Source organism: Apostichopus japonicus, chromosome 7 (assembly GCF_037975245.1).
Source record: "Apostichopus japonicus isolate 1M-3 chromosome 7, ASM3797524v1, whole genome shotgun sequence".
In the NCBI taxonomy this organism is placed as follows: domain Eukaryota; kingdom Metazoa; phylum Echinodermata; class Holothuroidea; order Aspidochirotida; family Stichopodidae; genus Apostichopus; species Apostichopus japonicus.
This window is the reverse complement of record NC_092567.1, coordinates 18,507,377-18,524,351: the sequence shown is the minus strand read 5'-3', so window position 1 is coordinate 18,524,351 and position 16,975 is coordinate 18,507,377. Positions and strand designations below refer to the sequence as shown.

At 38.7% G+C, this 16,975-nt stretch overlaps 1 protein-coding gene across 1 annotated transcript; it reads left to right on the top strand.

Moving 5' to 3' along the window:
- Positions 1-417: 417 nt before the first annotated feature.
- Positions 418-16,291, top strand: LOC139969590 (uncharacterized). Its single transcript, XM_071974694.1, has 9 exons — positions 418-531; positions 3,823-3,982; positions 4,647-4,746; positions 5,836-5,987; positions 8,012-8,101; positions 9,953-10,048; positions 11,227-11,509; positions 12,518-12,607; positions 13,626-16,291. The coding sequence occupies exons 1-9, from the start codon at positions 499-501 to the stop codon at positions 13,999-14,001; spliced, it is 1,380 nt and encodes a 459-aa protein (XP_071830795.1). The 5' UTR covers positions 418-498; the 3' UTR covers positions 14,002-16,291.
- The last annotated feature ends 684 nt before the right edge of the window (positions 16,292-16,975 follow it).

The following is a 16,975-nucleotide window of genomic DNA, read 5'->3' as shown; positions in this document are numbered from 1 at the left end:
AAGTGAACATATATAAATAGAGTTTGAAGCGAAACATGTTTCATTTTATTCTGGCCAGCCACCTCAATTAATTCCCACATGACAACGCCAGTATAATTGGAAATGTTGAAGTATAAGAAAGCCAGCTTTCCCGTTAGACGTAAGGATATAATCCCCTCTTTGCGTACCAAGAAAGTGTTTTCAAAGCGTGTTTGAATCATTGCGCCAACAACATATTACCAGGGACGCCCTTAAGCTACAGTACCCTGGAAATTACAGTAACTTAGAAATTATCAATTCATTACAAAAAGTTAATAATGTACTATTTTTCAGATAAATATCCATTCAATATGAATTATTTGTTTAAATTTTCTTTGAATAAGTTTAATTACTAAATAATCTTTATACTGTATAAATATCACGCAAATTTCAAACTATATTTGGGGTTCTAGCATTTGTATTTGGACATTCCTTTGCACAACAGCATAATAATAGCAGAAGCTCAGTTGTCTATGCCGCATGGATGACTTTAAATTGAACGCAGCAAAGATAGTAAGACTGTACTCTCGTGATATTACCATTAATATTATTTTTATTAAGTAATGCTTTGTCGTTCGTTACAGTTCGGTGAATGTGAAATACTCTTCGAGGTTCAAAATTTGTTAAAGGACAGCAGCAGTCTAGTCTGTTATACTAACAGGGGTAGTTTCGCGAAATTATTTCCAGCTGTAAATACTATAGTATAGACTAGTATACTGCGTGTGGGAAGTATCGTATGCGTAATAGTTACTTTAGTTAAAAAAATAGTTAAAAGTCCTGGATAAACGTTTAAAGGTATTTAAGAAGTTGTCATTCTTACATTCCTTTGAAAGGTCGTTCCACTCCATAGCATTAACATGAAAATGTTTTCTGATTATACTGCCCGGTATTACCACCCTCTTTGTTTATTTGCATTACCCATATTTACCCAAATATGTTTGCTGCTGAAGTACAGTAGTACCTAGGCCTACGATAACCCTTGGAAGCATAAACTTTCAGTAGCTTATGCCAAAGGGGGAAAAAACGCCAACTTAAAGATCTGCTTTATTGGCTCCAATTATAGCACGCTATAGCTAGGAAAGTTTTGTGATTACGTTTACAATCGACCGGCTACGGTTGTAAATCCACCTCAGCGGCTCTAAGACTAGCCTGCATAGCTTCTTAACACCATTAGGCTCTTTGTGTAAACACTGTTTGGAAATATGTTGGAAGCAGGACACTTCGCCCAACAACCATTTCGCCCAACTGCCATTTCGCCCAACCTTACCATTTCGCCCAACCAGCCTGGTCATTTCGCCCAACCAGCCTGGTCATTTCGCCCAACCAGCCTGGTCATTTCGCCCAACCAGCCTGGTCATTTCGCCCAACCTTGATGAAATATGATACTTGAAAAGTAAACGTTCGGGAATTGTTAACGTTACAGGTTACGAACCGAATATTAAGGAAACTTGAGGACCGATCAGTGTGTTGGGGGTTAGGTTTGATAGTAAACGTTCGAATATTAAGGAATATTAAGGAAACTTGAAGTCCTTTTCTTTGTATAACTTTAGTAAGGAAACGTTACAGAATACGAACTATCCTCCAGAAAGATGAAAACTACAGTTCCTCAAATTTGCAAACGGCTCTTCTAAAGGCCACTTAATGCTCCAGAAAAAGACAACTATTCAGTTCCTCAAACATGCCGATTCTCCTTTGTTTTTATAATAACATAACTTCCATATAATAATAATAATAATATAACTACCAATAATATAACCCAAAATAAATCAAATTGAATTAGTGAAATAGAAACGGTTATATTATTCCACAACGGTTCCCCTTTGTTTGTATAATATTATAACTTCCAAAAAATAACAATATAACTTCCAATAATTAAACCCAAAATAAATAAAATTGAATTAGTGAAATAGAAACGGTTATATTATTCCACACCGATTCCCCTTTGTTTTATAATAACATAACTTCCATATAATAATAATAATAATATAACTACCAATAATATAACCCAAAATAAATCAAATTGAATTAGTGAAATAGAAACGGTTATATTATTCCACAACGGTTCCCCTTTGTTTGTATAATATTATAACTTCCAAAAAATAACAATGTAACTTCCAATAATTAAACCCAAAATAAATAAAATTGAATTAGTGAAATAGAAACGGTTATATTATTCCACACCGATTCCCCTTTGTTTTAATAATAACATAACTTCCATATAATAATAATTATATTATAACTACCAATAATATAACCCAAAATAAATCAAATTGAACTATTGAAATAGAAACGGTTATATTATTCCACACCGATTCCCCTTTGTATAATAATATAACTTCCATTGTATACGTAAACGCCTAAAGTAGTGTAATCCTCACATTATACCCGAAATAACTGCTCAGACTCCGATCGATATCGAGCAGACCTCACTTTATTTACCTATTACGAAGTAACCTCACCCAAAATAAATCAAATTGAACTGGTGGAATAGAAAAAGTAATATTATTCTGACTGAATATTAGTAAAAGTAAGGTTGGGCGAAATGACCAACACGGTTGGGCGAAATGACCAACACGGTTGGGCGAAATGACCAACACGGTTGGGCGAAATGACCAACACGGTTGGGCGAACTGACCAGGCTGGTTGGGCGAAATGACCAACATGGTTGGGCGAAATGACCAGGCTGGTTGGGCGAAATAGCAGTTGGGCGAAATGGTTGTTGGGCGAAGTGACTAGAAAGCAATATGTTCATGTCTACAGTGTAGTTAATCATACAGTGTTCACACAAAGACCCTCATACAAGAAAAAAATATGTGGCCGGCGTTGCAGAATAATTGGTAAAAAGAGGTCCTTTTACGACCAAGGCAGGTCAATTACGTAATCTCAAGAAACTTTTGCATGATAGCATGCTATAGTTGGGATCTATACAGCAGACCTTTAAAGGAAGAATGGGGCAGCAGTTAGTATTTAATTGTATACTTCTTACCCCTGGAAACACATCTACACGGTTAATCTCTGCTTACTATCACCGAATCCATATGGGAGTTCTCATTTATGACAGGTTTAAATTACACAATTGCCTACAATGCATATAATTTCCAATATGTGATTCCATCTTTGTTTAGACATAACAATACATCCTGATCATTTATGATGCAATGAATAATGTATCGTTTCACCAGAAAACTAACTTGTCCCAACTTTCTAAAGGTCTTTGTGATGTTAAAATATTTCGCTGAACGTGTTTGACAATACGTAAATTTATTACAAGTACACATGTACTGTAGCATGCATCAATATCGTGACCGTTTCAGAAGCATGACAGATGGATAGCTATATTAGCCCCACACGCTTGGGCTACATTCTAACATCAGGTACTAGTTAACACTATCGTTGATGTAGAGCTCCAATTCGTGATATTATTTCTTCAGTATTATTTCTTACATTGAGTGTAATGTTGGTTGGGATGCATGGTTAAACTAAGGACTCAGAGTTGCACAACCAAAGAAATATGGTAACCCTATCTTTGTTAAGCTGCTGGGCGAAAATAAGACAAAAAGCAAGAGCACAGCTTCTTCTGCTGGGTGAAACAAAGTTTCTTTTTACCTGACAGCCGGACAAATAGTGAGGACATGCAACATCTCTTGCAAGGCATAACACGATACATTTTCTTATAAATTCACCCAGCAGCAGGATGTATATTGATCATAGCGTGGCTCCATATTCCACCAGGTAATAGGCCCAACCTTTATTATTTAACCTGTATTAAATGTAAGGTACATTTCCCCCTTTTGCGAGTTACAGATTGCTGCACAGCAGAAGAAATCTAGAGCCCAGTCACCCGACTCTGTAAGTAATTGGGATAGTTCTGAACCAGAGGAAACAGTGAACAATGTCAGCTCAGGGGAAGAGATCAGCACTCGGTCGACGAGATCGCAGAAAGATCGCAGGTCTACTTTACAAGGTATTTGTGCAAAAGAAAATTTTTTTTTAAAAATTTTAAAAGAGTAGGTACTTCAAAACTCTAGTTTACTTCTAGGATCAAATCTTTAAGCTCTGTAACTTTTACACATGCGTTTTCCTACACAGACGTTTTACAGTCGATAAGCAGAAGCTTCCCAAGTTTATCTCTCTATTTTAATTTAAATTAAGTTAAATATGTTTATAGTGATAAAAGAATCATTCAATAAGGTTGGCGAAAGCATTTTTAGTCCACCGGCCAGATTTGAAAGTGAAACAATCTTAAAGAGGCTGCATGAAAATCAGCAAACCTGAAGTCAATCCTGTATTTGTTTGGGTTATATTGTTGACAAGTATTTTGTTGTTGGGAAGTAAGTTTATCAGATTAAACAGATGATGCCAGTCGGCAAAGAACATAACAGAACGTAACCTCAGGGCCCCAAATTCGTGGATTTGCGGCCATGACCTCTTCCAATAATCTTCACAGTAACCATTTTCATACAGAATTGGTGCCAAATAAACATAGGTCTGGCTCGGAGTAACTTCGACCCCATCCAGCCCCCCCCCCCTCCCATATCGAACCTGTGTCATGGTCCCTGAAGTTTTATTGCTTGTCCGTTTTCATATCTATATTAATTACAGTGTGTAAATTTCTGTCAACTTTGCAGACAAAAAGCCCAAGAAAAGAACTTCAACATCAACCCCGAAGAAGCAGCAAGAGCGATCAAGGGGCGCACCGTCCAAAGCAACAGACGTTAGCTCCTCAGGGTAAATTCTTCTTCATTTTACTATTAAATAGTTCTCTCATGTCAATACATGATGTATATGATGTACATATGTTTATCTGAAATAAATTCATTTTAGAATATTATTCCTGGACTGCATGTGAAGTTGTTAACTAATATTCTTTGATTATTAAAAAATTCCGTCTATTATCATGGCATCGGTGTCAGTTATCGAAACTGTCAAAATTCCACCTTAAAAACATGAAAAGAGAAATCTCTATAATTTATAAGCTTAAAGGATGATTAGTTGGATTTGTGTTTCCTTGAAGGTTCAATGGAAGCTTGCTAAAGGCTGGCTTTTTATGAACCACCACAGTGTTATTACTATATACAACGAAAATAAATATAAAAGGATCAGTAACAGAGGAATGATCTGCATGTATGGGAAAGCTCTGTGGTCAAATGCCTAGGTCAGTTGGCCTTTCCGCGATCTATGAATTGCAGGTGTGAGTCCTGGCTGTATCATTACGAAGGGTCCATGGGCATGGCTGCCACAGCCTCTCTTCACTCAGATGTACAAATGGGGAGGACCTTGTGAGCTTACTTGAAAATATAGTTGCTTTGCACCGCTGTGTGGCCACACAGCGTCATTTGGGAAGTCTCTCCAAGGACAAACAGTTGTTGCATGCTGTAGTATCCTGGGAGCAACCATTTGAATTGTGCACACTGGTGTTTGTGTGTGTGACAAGTTACCAGTGACCAGGCATTAGCTCTTGTTTCAAGAAGACCTTGTCCTTTAAATATACAAGACTGCAAACTGTCAAATATTAATGATTAGTTGAAGAAAGGGAAGGGGAAGGGTGGGGAAGAGAGAAAGCTAAGTGGGGGGGGAGAGATGTGACACACAGTAGTCAAATGGATTTTGTTTTTATTCTTGCATTAATTGAAAATCGTTAAGCCTTTCACTTTCCTTGCAGTGGGTGGTGGTCGGGGATTGGAGGCATTTTAAGTTCATTTGCTTGTTAAGTTGCTTTCAATGAAGTCACTGTTTACTCCTAATCATAAGATGCAAGAAGTTTGCAAAGTTTTTCTAGTTGAGGAGTTTCATTGACATCTTTTCTGTTCTCCTCAGATCTAACATGAGGAAAGGAGTCAATTCATTCGTAGATCGCCATGCGGACGACTCAGTAGAGAGAACTCGAGACGTCGAGAGCAGAGGCAGCAGAAAGTTAAAGGATGACGACAACCCTCCGTACGACTTTAGCAGCGCTCTCGGAGCTAGTGGTAAGCATCCTTAGGGTACGAAAAAACATTTAAAAGTAAGTTGGCCTGACGTTTCGATCCTAGCAGGATCTTCTTCAAAGGCTAAATGACAAGTAACAGTAACAGAAGGGACAAAAACACGCACAGAATACAGACAGGTTAATGAGCATGGTGAACACAAAGAGATAGATCTTGTAAGGGGATTAGTAGACAACAAGGGATGGAGAGAAGAAAGAAAGAAACCAACAGGGCAAGAGGAGAGGTAGGAGATAAACAGTGGAGGGACAAAGAGAGGATTAAGGGAAGGGGGTAGGGAATAAACTGGAGAAGGACAAAGACAGAAAGGTGTGGAAAAAAAAAGGTGGAAGAGAGCTATGAGAGGAGGAGTGATGGAGGGGGGTACGAAAAAACAAAAGATATTTACATAAAGTGATTAATGAGGAGTTGGTGTTTGATGAGGTAGGGTAGATGGTGGCATGGGGTGGGGTGGGACGGAGGGCCATTGAAAAGGGCTGCAAATTGGCACGGTAATGTCTGGCGATGCCACAGTTGCCAACAAACTTATGGTCTCGTCATGTCAACATTTTTCAGCAAGGTTTAGAGAGCTGTTCACTGCTCAAAATTAAGTTTATTATGTTTACTGTCAAGAACAAAAATAAAAACCCAAAAAAATTTGGGCTTTTGAATTTTTTTTTTTTTAAAATGACACATTTCTGTAGTCACCTTCTAGTTTGTCCTCCAAACTGTTCTTTATTGGCAGAGTAAATGACAGACTTCATTGCCAAATAAGTGTCAAACATGAACAAACTTTACCACACCATGCAACCATCTCGTTTGTCTTGCCACATGAATTTCTTTCCCACCACCTCGTGTTAACACGTTTCTGTCTCAATGTGTTAAGTATATAAACACCTTTCAGTTTTGTAAAAATGCAACCTTGCTGTTTCGCCAAGTCAATATCTGTCTTGACACGACAACATCAGTCTCAGCTGTTAACCTTTATCTTGGCTTAATAGCTTTCTTCCAGTCTTGCCAATCAGTTGCATAACCAAGAATGTGGTGGGGCATTCATGGGGGTCACATTGTACCCAGATGTTTTTTGCCCCCCTGGTTCACCCTAAAGAGATTTGCCATGAAAATTAGTCAGGACAATAGACAACTCTTTGTTTTTAATTACTTACATCAAGCTGCAAAGTTTTGCTAATTTCTGGAAATGAATAAAACTGTAGAGCTTTACTTTGCCCCCACTGGGGACCCTATAGTGGTCCCCTAGATGCCATGCTAACATGGATTTGTGCTCGCCCTCGTCATGGCACCTGATATGCCCCCTTGCATTACCTGCATTCTCTACCTCCCAAACAATGCTCTCATTTGGCTGAGTCTACGCCCCTCGCCCCCCCCTCTACCCCCCTCTACCCCCCCCCCCCCCCCCCCCCCGCCACCATCCCACTCCCCCTCCGAGCTCCCTCCCCATGACACAGTTGTCAGCAAATTTATTGTCTTGTCAAGGCAACATCTTTCAGGAAGATAAATGTTTGCAAGTTGTAGTGCTTTTTACTTTCAAAAACGAATATGGAAGAAGTTTGGGCTTTTAAGAAGTTATCGATTGTTTACAAAGAGCAGATGTCCCTTCTCTTCCTGGTCATTTGTGTAAAAACATTGCGTTGAAAGTCCAACAAGTCATGAGAGTATGTATTATAACGTTTTTGTTGCTGAAGTTACATTGAAATAGAACATGGTTGGCTTACTTTCAGTAGCAATAGCTTATTCGCTATGGCATGACAAATTGGCATGCAAAACATGGGTGAAATCACCGTTTCACAAGTGGAAAAGTTTTTTTTTACAAAAGAAGCATCATATTTTCAGGAATTTTTCTTAAGAGATGACAAATTTCATAAGCCTCGCTGGTTTGCCACGTATAAAAGTCAATCTTGTTTCCTTCCTGCATCTAAACTCTAGATGAGTCCTTGTCAAGATTCCGAACATTTAAGTCACTCCCTTTCTTAGATTTGTAATACATTTTTGTTCATCTCTTTACCTAACAGATGCCAACAGAGGATCCCCTGCAGATCTACGACCCGGCCAATCGAGGAAAGGCAATAATTACGATATTCCAGAGGGTTCTCCGAGGCAAAGTAAGAGAGAGTGGGAAATGATGTGAGCGGTAGTCCAATGCGTGATTTATGTACGGTCAGTAGTGGTACATGAATGAGTGACACATGAATGCATGTTACTGTGTGTAAAAGTATTAAGAGGGCCTGACGTTTCGATTCTAGCAGGATCTTCTTCAGAGGCTGAATGACAAGTTACAATAACCATCCCTTCCCACTCACCCCCACCTCCCATCATTAGTAGGTGGTAAAATGGCTCAGTCTGGGGATTTTTTATTTTACATTCCGTTAGGAAGAATTAGACCACGCCCTACGGGTGTGGACCCACCTTTTAAACCACACACAAAACTTCACAAGTATTTATTAGCACAAAAGTTTTGCATATAAACCTAATTATAGACCTAATTTATAATCTAAATATGCTTTGTAATGCCCCCATTTGACCTCTAAACTTTAAGTTTCTTTTTCTGGGGAGGACCCCCACATTCCCCCTCACCTTCATGGGAGTCAGCTTTAACAACCACCGGGGAACACCTTTACTTTATAAATTCCCTGATTGTCCTCTGGCCTTTCCATGAAGATTCCTGTCCTACCCAAATCAGTCAAGGGAAATTTAGAATTTGCCACCACCCTCCAACACCCCACCCCACCCCACCCCCACTGTGAACATTGAAATCATGTTCCCGCCACTGGTATATGTATAGGTAGTGGTACTCTGCACGTAATGATTTGTGATGAGTGAGGCATGAGTGTAATGACGGATATTGTGAGAGTAATGTTCATACTGTCTGTGTAATGATCTTTAAGTATAATGACTAATGTCGCAAGGAATGATACATTAATGTAATATGTGTATGTCAATAAATGCATGTAAGTCAATGTTTTTCATAAATTCCTATGTTTTACTACAGTGTGTAATAATAATAATAATATTAGTAAAAAAACGGAAACAGGTTTTCGTTCATGTGTAAGGACTTTCTTTGTGACATATCACTACCTTTTCAACTAGAAATGAATAATTTTCAACACTTTCATGTCATGGAAACAGAGTCGTGAAGATGAGAGTGTGGCCATTGAGTCTCATTCTAAACTGAAATGTTTCTTCCGTGGGGCAAAACTAGAGGAAATACACTGGGCGGTTTTGAAGTTATCGTACTAACTAGGTTTACAAATGTGACAAATGTAATAAACATGTCACGAAAAGCCAATAACTAGGTGGTTAAACATTATGTAGGGAGCATGATTTAGCTTCTCTGTATTTTGAAATAGCGCCATCACCTACAGTGCAACACCAAGTCAAAAAGAAAGAAGGAAAATATTCCTTGGCTGTAAATCATTAGATTTGAAAATTGATGTGCATTTTTGAACAAAAAGATAAATACTGCAAACAACTTTCTTCTTTGGAAAGTGAGAAAACATTCAGTTTTCAAAGACCGATGCTTAATTTGTTAAAAACTCAGGCTGCTCTGTAAATTAACCAGTCAGATACAGTGTTACATAAACTACAAGTTCTTTGGAAAAAGAGAATACATTGAGTTTCCAAAGACTGATGCTCAATTTGTTTAAAACTCAGGCTGCTCTGTATATTAACCAATCAGATACAGTGTTACATAAACTGCAAGTTCTTTTGAGAGTAAGAATACATTCAGTTTCCAAAGACTGGTGCTCGATATGTTAAAAACTTAGGCTGCCCTGTATGTTAGCCAATCAGATACAGTGTTACATAAACTACAAGTAAGGATCATCAGGGTTCACCAATGGAAACTGATATTGAAGCACCTTCAGCAATACTATAAAATTAAGTTCAATAATTGTTTTGAATATATTTACATATATTGATATAAATACATATTTTCTTCTTCTAAATACCCATAGAAAGGAGAGGATCATGGGATGTGAGTGACGAGGATGAGAGAATCATCATGGAGGAGCTAGGAGGAACAATGGAAGACCAAGGAAAAGAAACAATAGGTAACAAGTACAATGGAATAGAACAATAGAATAGAACAATAGACTGTTATATATCTTGGTATGGCTAGATCTTTGCAAAGTACTGTGTTCTTACTCTGCAGCAGTAATGATAATTTTAACACTGTATCTCAGAGATGACCCACTTCTGATGGCAATGTTAGTATAAATCATTTTGATGTTCAAATTGTTGGTGAACGCATTTTGTAGAAAGTACAGCAAGTCGCATGAGAGGTGATACCCACAATGGGATATTCCGAGACTGAAGTTTTACAGCCTGTCAAAATTGTTGGAAAATTTCTGTGTCTCTAGATAAAAGTCACATGCATAATCCTCATAGTTTTTTTGTATCACAAAGATATCATTTTCTCCCTTCAAATTTTGTGAAGGCATCTGGCTAGAGCAGCTGGATTAAATGATGCCATTGTTGTGAAAGTTGAGCTGAAATTGTCTTTGTTTTAATTTATAATATTTTAATCATTTAAACAAAGAAGAAATAATATTTTTTTCAAAAGAGGTTGCATCATGGTTAAATATAGATAAACATTGACGGCTAAGCAGACATTCCAGATATGTATCACATTTCCAGGATGAATAAATTTTTCATAAATTAAATATTTATCAATAAATTCCTGTTTCAATAGGAAAGTTGATGCTTTTGAAGAACGCCCATCGTTGTCATGGTGATGAAGTCACAGACAATGCACTTTTATCCAATTCCTGGTGAAACAGAGCTGGGTTTAGCCAGGACTTCTTAATAGGTTATATGCTATCAGCTGTACAACACATTAGCGTCGAAAATATCGAAATTGATGTTTCTAGCATTCCTCTCGTCTGCCATGAGAATTTAAAACCTTTTAAGTTTTACCTGTACTGGAATGTAGTCTTAAATATATGCAAGACTGACTTGGTAATTTTTAGCTCGAAAGTTCAAAACTTCCTCCATCATCACAAAAAACAAAATGTTTGGTAAACGTTTTAAAATTAGTAGTACTCTCTTTATCGATTTTTTTTAAATTTCTTTGCTTGTAAATGGGTCTACTTAAGACCCATTTTGTCACTTGTTCTTTTGTTATTTAATTTACTTTCTTTGTAAAGTGCCTTGAGCAGTGACGTTTGTTTACTGATTTGGCACTATATAAGTCTCATTTATTATTGTAATTATTATTACACGAAATTAGCTTCCAGTCATGGAGGAGGAAGAGGAGAGGCTAAAAAAGAGGGCGACAAACACAAATCAAAGTGGTCGTTGAGAAAAAAGAAGACGACGTCTGGAAGTAACAAAGGAAACATTAACAATGCCATGAATGTATCGCAGCAACACCTGATAGCCAATTCTGGCGACTACGACGCCTCTGTCTTATACAACGAGGAAAAAGACTTCTCGGTGGTGGAGGACCAGGATCCGTCCCGTAACGAGACGGTAGAAGAAGCGTTGATGAGAAAAGAAACCAAAGATGCAAGGTGAGATTTAACTATTCCGTTTTTATCCCTTTGGTAAAACGCAAAAGTGAAAACTGTGTGACTGTAATGGTGTGCGTATGTGTATGCCCATGTGACACCTTGATTTAAAGGCACTGAAGAATCGGCCCAAACCGCGTGCGGCCATCTGAAAAAGTTAATTTTCTGTTGCTTGCAAGTGACGTTTTGTTAGTGTCGCTACAAAATGTAGACAGTAATGAAACGTGATACTTTAATTGAACCTTTAGCTGGACCTGAGATGTATCGTTTGTATACTGTGCTGTGGATATTGACCGCAGCTGTATGTACTGACTGTACACTAGTGTCTTATTACGGACGGTAGCAAGCTATGTTTGTATTTTCTGTGATCGATGGTGGTGTTTAACACTTCTGTTACACCTCATTCGAAACTAGGTCAAATTACCGGCATTAGACGTTTCTTTTTGCGCGAGTCTTCACACCCTTTAAAGGTAGTCAGTATAGGCCCCAAATTATAGCACACTATAATTGCCAGAAGTTCTCAAAAAGTACTTTCCTGGAGGTCTTTACTCTCCAAATTGTTGGCAGACATTTTAAAGGAACACGCAAGATGACTGAATGTCTAAGTGAGGAAAATTTCCTCAAAGGTTGTAATAGAAACAGTTCAAGAGTTTTGACCAAAGGTGACCATATTTGAATATCTAGCATATTTGGGGCCAATACAACATACCTTTAATTGTAGACATGACATATGAAAAAGTACATGATGGAAGAACTTTATACTTTGCATACGGATCCACCTTACCCAGTAAAAGATCACTATTTGCTTTCTGTGGAGGTCAAAGGTCAAGAAGAAGTGTTTCTTATGAATGGACTTGTAAATCAACTAAAAGAGGTAATCTGTGAACAAAAATATTGTAAGTAATAGAAAGAATGTCTGTCTGCAGAGTTTGCAAACTCCAGACAGTAACATCCTGTAACAGGTTTTATTACCCCTCTGCTATGCTCAATTTGTTTTTATTATTTCTCTAGGTACATCTATCATTTTCATCAAGGAAGTACCCGATATTTTGATACCCGAAACGGTCAAAATGAGGTTTACATGAGCAATGTTGCTGACAAGTAAGTAATCCATGCTAATTTGATTTCAGAAAAACAGTCAATTGTTGATAATCTTACCTTATGAGAGTGGATGTTGTCCAGAAACCCCCCTCCAAAAAATGGGAAATAGAATAATAAGGTTGCATATATACTTTAGTGAAATTCTAAGGAAATTATTTATTCAAATATTGTGTAACACTTTTGAGGATTCTGAATTTTGATTTGACTTTTATAAAATACTGTTTCCTGTGTAAACCATCGCTATATACATCCTAGGACTCGTATTGCAACTTGACCATTTTTTTGCATTGCGATAGTGCCTACATTTTATTACCCGAATTTGCTTCTCTGGTGGACTCAATGACATAGTACACAATATGAAATGTACTAGGCTACTGTGAGATGTTTAAGCTTCTGTGTGGTTCAGCCACTTTGCACTGTGTGGTGGATCTTCTAATAGGCAGATGGGCCCCAGTGTCTAGGGCCATCAATGTCAGAGGGACCCCCAAGATCAAGGAGCCTCTGTGAATGCTTCCAGACAAGATATCATAAATATCTCTTGCTGGTTGTACCTGCAAAACTTAATAAGGAGGGAGGGAGGGGGAGGGAGGGGTGGCAGGACCAAGTATATGGTCCTTTTGGGGTGACAGTGGGTGTTAATCTAGTGCTGGCCCTAACTGTAGATGATCGTACGGAATACTGTAAGAACCTGCTCGTAGAAGTATTTTTAACTGTGCTTGACATTTTGTTTGGGCTGTCGTTTACTAAATTTTCAGTCAATGTGCAATAGGTTGGGAAGAATGAGTGTAGAAGTCCAAAGGCTGATGGGGGTCTTTACTTTTAAATGCAAAAACCTTTTTTGAAGATTTTCAACATAAGACATGATCATAAACGCAACAAGGAGACGCATATATTTCTGGTCACCCTTATGCGATGTTGAGAGAAAAATAGACATGCAAAAAAGACCAGCCGTCTTAATAATCCTTCAAAGTCAATACAATTTTATTTTATTTTCACGGTCTTGTTTTTGAATCTGTAGATCGGAAAAATTAGTCCGTCGCTGCATTTCAGAAGTCTTCAGTACCCTTCGCATTGTCGCAGATTTCTTTGTGATACTGTTCTTGGAATTCCTGCGATTTTTAACTTTCCGGATAATCGGCGCGTGTCTGGTCGGCGTCGTGGTGATCGCCGGGGATTTCCTCCTCAAGCCGTTTCTCACGTCCTGTTTTAACAGCATCTGTCAGCCGGTCGCTGCTTTTAGCTACAACTGCTGTGTAGCCTGTAGGACTATCAGTTTACCCTTAAGGGATACACTCACAGCTCTGTGCACCCCTTGTGCAATGTTGCTAAGGGCGATTAGGTTAGTTGAAGTCAATTGGAACAGCAATAAAAGAATGGATGTTGAAGAAGTTTGATCAATCTATGAAATCAATCAGTCTCTAATGCCTCTCTGGATCTTCCACCAAACTTTGTCTTTTGGATGAAGTACTGTTTGAGTACCTGAGGACTACTAGAGTACAGGGTACTTTTCGAGTACTGCTATTCTGTCATCGGGTAGATAATTTTGTGTTTGTGCTGTTTAAAGGTTCACTAGGACCTAAAGAAGTTTTTTTATTGATGATACACGCCAAAAGACCGTCCATTGCTTGACACAGACCCGTCGCATCGTCTATCGTATGACAGAATAGCAGAACTCGAGAACTCCTCTGTACTCCAGTAATACTCGAGTACCTTGTTTGAGAGTCCTCGTAAGGCCTACTGGCACTCGACGAAAAGTACTCGGATGGTACAGTGCTAGTACTTGTAATCAGTTTAAAGTACTTGTCGCTCGCTCGGGACGAGTACTTTACGAGTACTCACATAAAAAGCTAGTTATTTGATACTGACGTTACATCAGGAAGCCGCATAATGTTCTTATACTATCGGCATTCTATTGTATTACTCTCCGCTAATACTGGTACTGTTGTAATTGGATCCTAGAAGCACTACTCAGACACTGGTACTCTGTACTCAGGACCGCAAGTAGTCGGAAGTCCTGGGACGAAATTATTCGACTTCCAAAATTGTTGTACGATACATATCAGAAGACAGTCCATTTGGCTGACGTAGACCTGAAGAATTGTCTATTGGAAGATAAGTCCAGAAGACTGACCATTGGTGTCCATCGGTGTCCATCGGTGTCCATTGGTGTCCATCGGTGTCAATGTGATGTAAAAGTGATTAAATCTGGATCGACAGTCCTCCTAGCACACTCACTCCGGTCAATTGACTATCCCATTTTCGATGTCGGGTCAAGTTGAATTGGGTGTAACGTGAATAATACTAAATAGTGCCATGAAATTTCCAATATTTTATTACATGTATTACTGTGCACAGGTGAAAATTACAATTGACTCTTCCCAGTTACTGAGCTTCCAATAAGCAACAGTTTGGTTAAATTTTTTATTACCAGAAATGACCTTTATCTGCCGAACGGTTTTGGTTAATGCAGATGAATATTCAGCTACCGTCACATACCTTGAGAGCCTTAGCCATCTTCTCAGGAATTTATTGTACGTCGCTTGATTAGAGTTTGATTAGCTTATAAATTTGGAGGAGGGGATGTGTGGGTTACAGATGCCAATGATTCATTTAAAAGCTTAGAATAATTACAAGGGGGGAAGGGGATGTGAAACCAGGACCATTGAAGGGTACCACCAACTTTGCAAAGTACGGGCGGTTAATTGAAACTCGACGGCAAATAGATAGGTTTATCAGTTTTAAAGATAGGCCTGGAAGGCAGTTAGTTTACAATGCCAAGCAGCAACGTATGTATGTGGGAGAAGCCGAATGGCTAGTTACTTACACTGCAGGTCAGATGGCCTTCCAATTTAAAATTTTAGCTAATTTTTTTTTTTTTAATCAATTTGGAAGGCCAGTTCAGATGGGAAACTGTAGTTTTGTCCTGGATGCTGGATGCTTCAAATACCACTGCCGTTATCCACTAGACCATAGCACTGTTTCAAAGTTGAGTGAGGATGTGTGATGAGAAAGCTAGCAGTGGGATTGGAGTTGGGGTTCGGGTTGTTTATCCTCTTCCCATGCACTTCCTCAGCATTTTTCTTGTTACCCTCCCTCCCTCTATTTCCTTCCACACCCTCATTTTCTTCACACTTGCTTAGCTGCATTAAGTGTATGATCCATGTTGGGTTTGTCAGTTAGTGGGGTTTGAAGTTGTTTCTTCTCTTCACATGCCCATCATGCAGCTCTTTCTCCTTACCTCCCCTCCCCCCTATCCCCCTATCCCATTCCATCTGCCTCCTTACATCCCCTCTCTCATCTGCCTCCTTACCTCCCTATTCCCTCCACCTATTCTCTCCCACCTCCTCATTTCCTGCACTCTTACTGAGCTACATTAAGTGTATGATCCATGTTGGGTTTGGCAGTTAGCAGGAATGCATTAGGGAAACAGTCCCCTTACACCGAAGGTGCAAAATTTTCCACTTGAATTGTTGCAAAGTGGCTGCTTATCTGGCTATACCACACATGGTTGAGCAGGTTTTGTAAGATGAGCAAGATAAGAATGACCACAAGATCGCTTATGCGAACTAATTTAATTAAACCAGTTTCACAGGACATAAGGGAGTATATGCACTTCAATGAGCAATCAAGACAGTATAGAGTGTATAGCTGAAATGATATTGACTTCTTAACGTGTACTGTGTTGAGTGGAAGACTTGTATTTAAAACTCATCTCCGTACATGTCAAGACCTCAACTATCTTGTAACTATGTTTCTATGTAATAAATAATAACACAGATTTAGGATGACAGAAAAGCGAAGCGAGGGAGGGGGGCGGAATGATACTTCCGCCCCTCCATATCTTTAACAGGGGGTGCGGGGGGGGGGGGCACTGGCGCCCCCAGCCCCCCGGTTCCTACGCCCTTGTGAAACAACACCGACTCTGTTAAAATACAATCTTTCTCAGTCCGTTTTCTTGTATCTGCTTATATAAAGGCAGTTAAACAAAAGGTTGATGTGTCAGCTTTATGCCTGGCAAATACATAGCTGAAGGGCAAAATTATATTCTTTATGTTATTGCGAGTCCATGATGCATGTGAACTGGATGGAAAACTATTTGAGATAAACTGAAAGTCTTCTACTGTGTTTCAATTTCATGTCGTAGGCACACTAATCCTTTCACCAAAGAGTGATTACAATGATAACTTTTGCATTATGAATCTTATTTGCTGTTTTTTACAATATTTTTTTTTATATTGCTTCCTGGGCTTTGTTGAGCTATTACATTATATCAGCTCTTGGGTATCGAAAGTTTCAACGCGCATGTTGAAATAACTAGCATAGTGTTGGTTTCCAAAACTTTCCAGTTATTATTTGCAAGCCCAATTT

Bases quoted from the DNA above. Each gene is read 5' to 3' on its own strand.
- LOC139969590 (XM_071974694.1), top strand. From the start codon at position 499: ATGGATGACTTTAAATTGAACGCAGCAAAGATA. The intron at 532-3,822 runs GTAAGACTGTAC...TGCGAGTTACAG, and splicing joins AATTGAACGCAGCAAAGATA to ATTGCTGCACAGCAGAAGAA. The intron at 11,510-12,517 runs GTGAGATTTAAC...TTATTTCTCTAG, and splicing joins AAAGAAACCAAAGATGCAAG to GTACATCTATCATTTTCATC.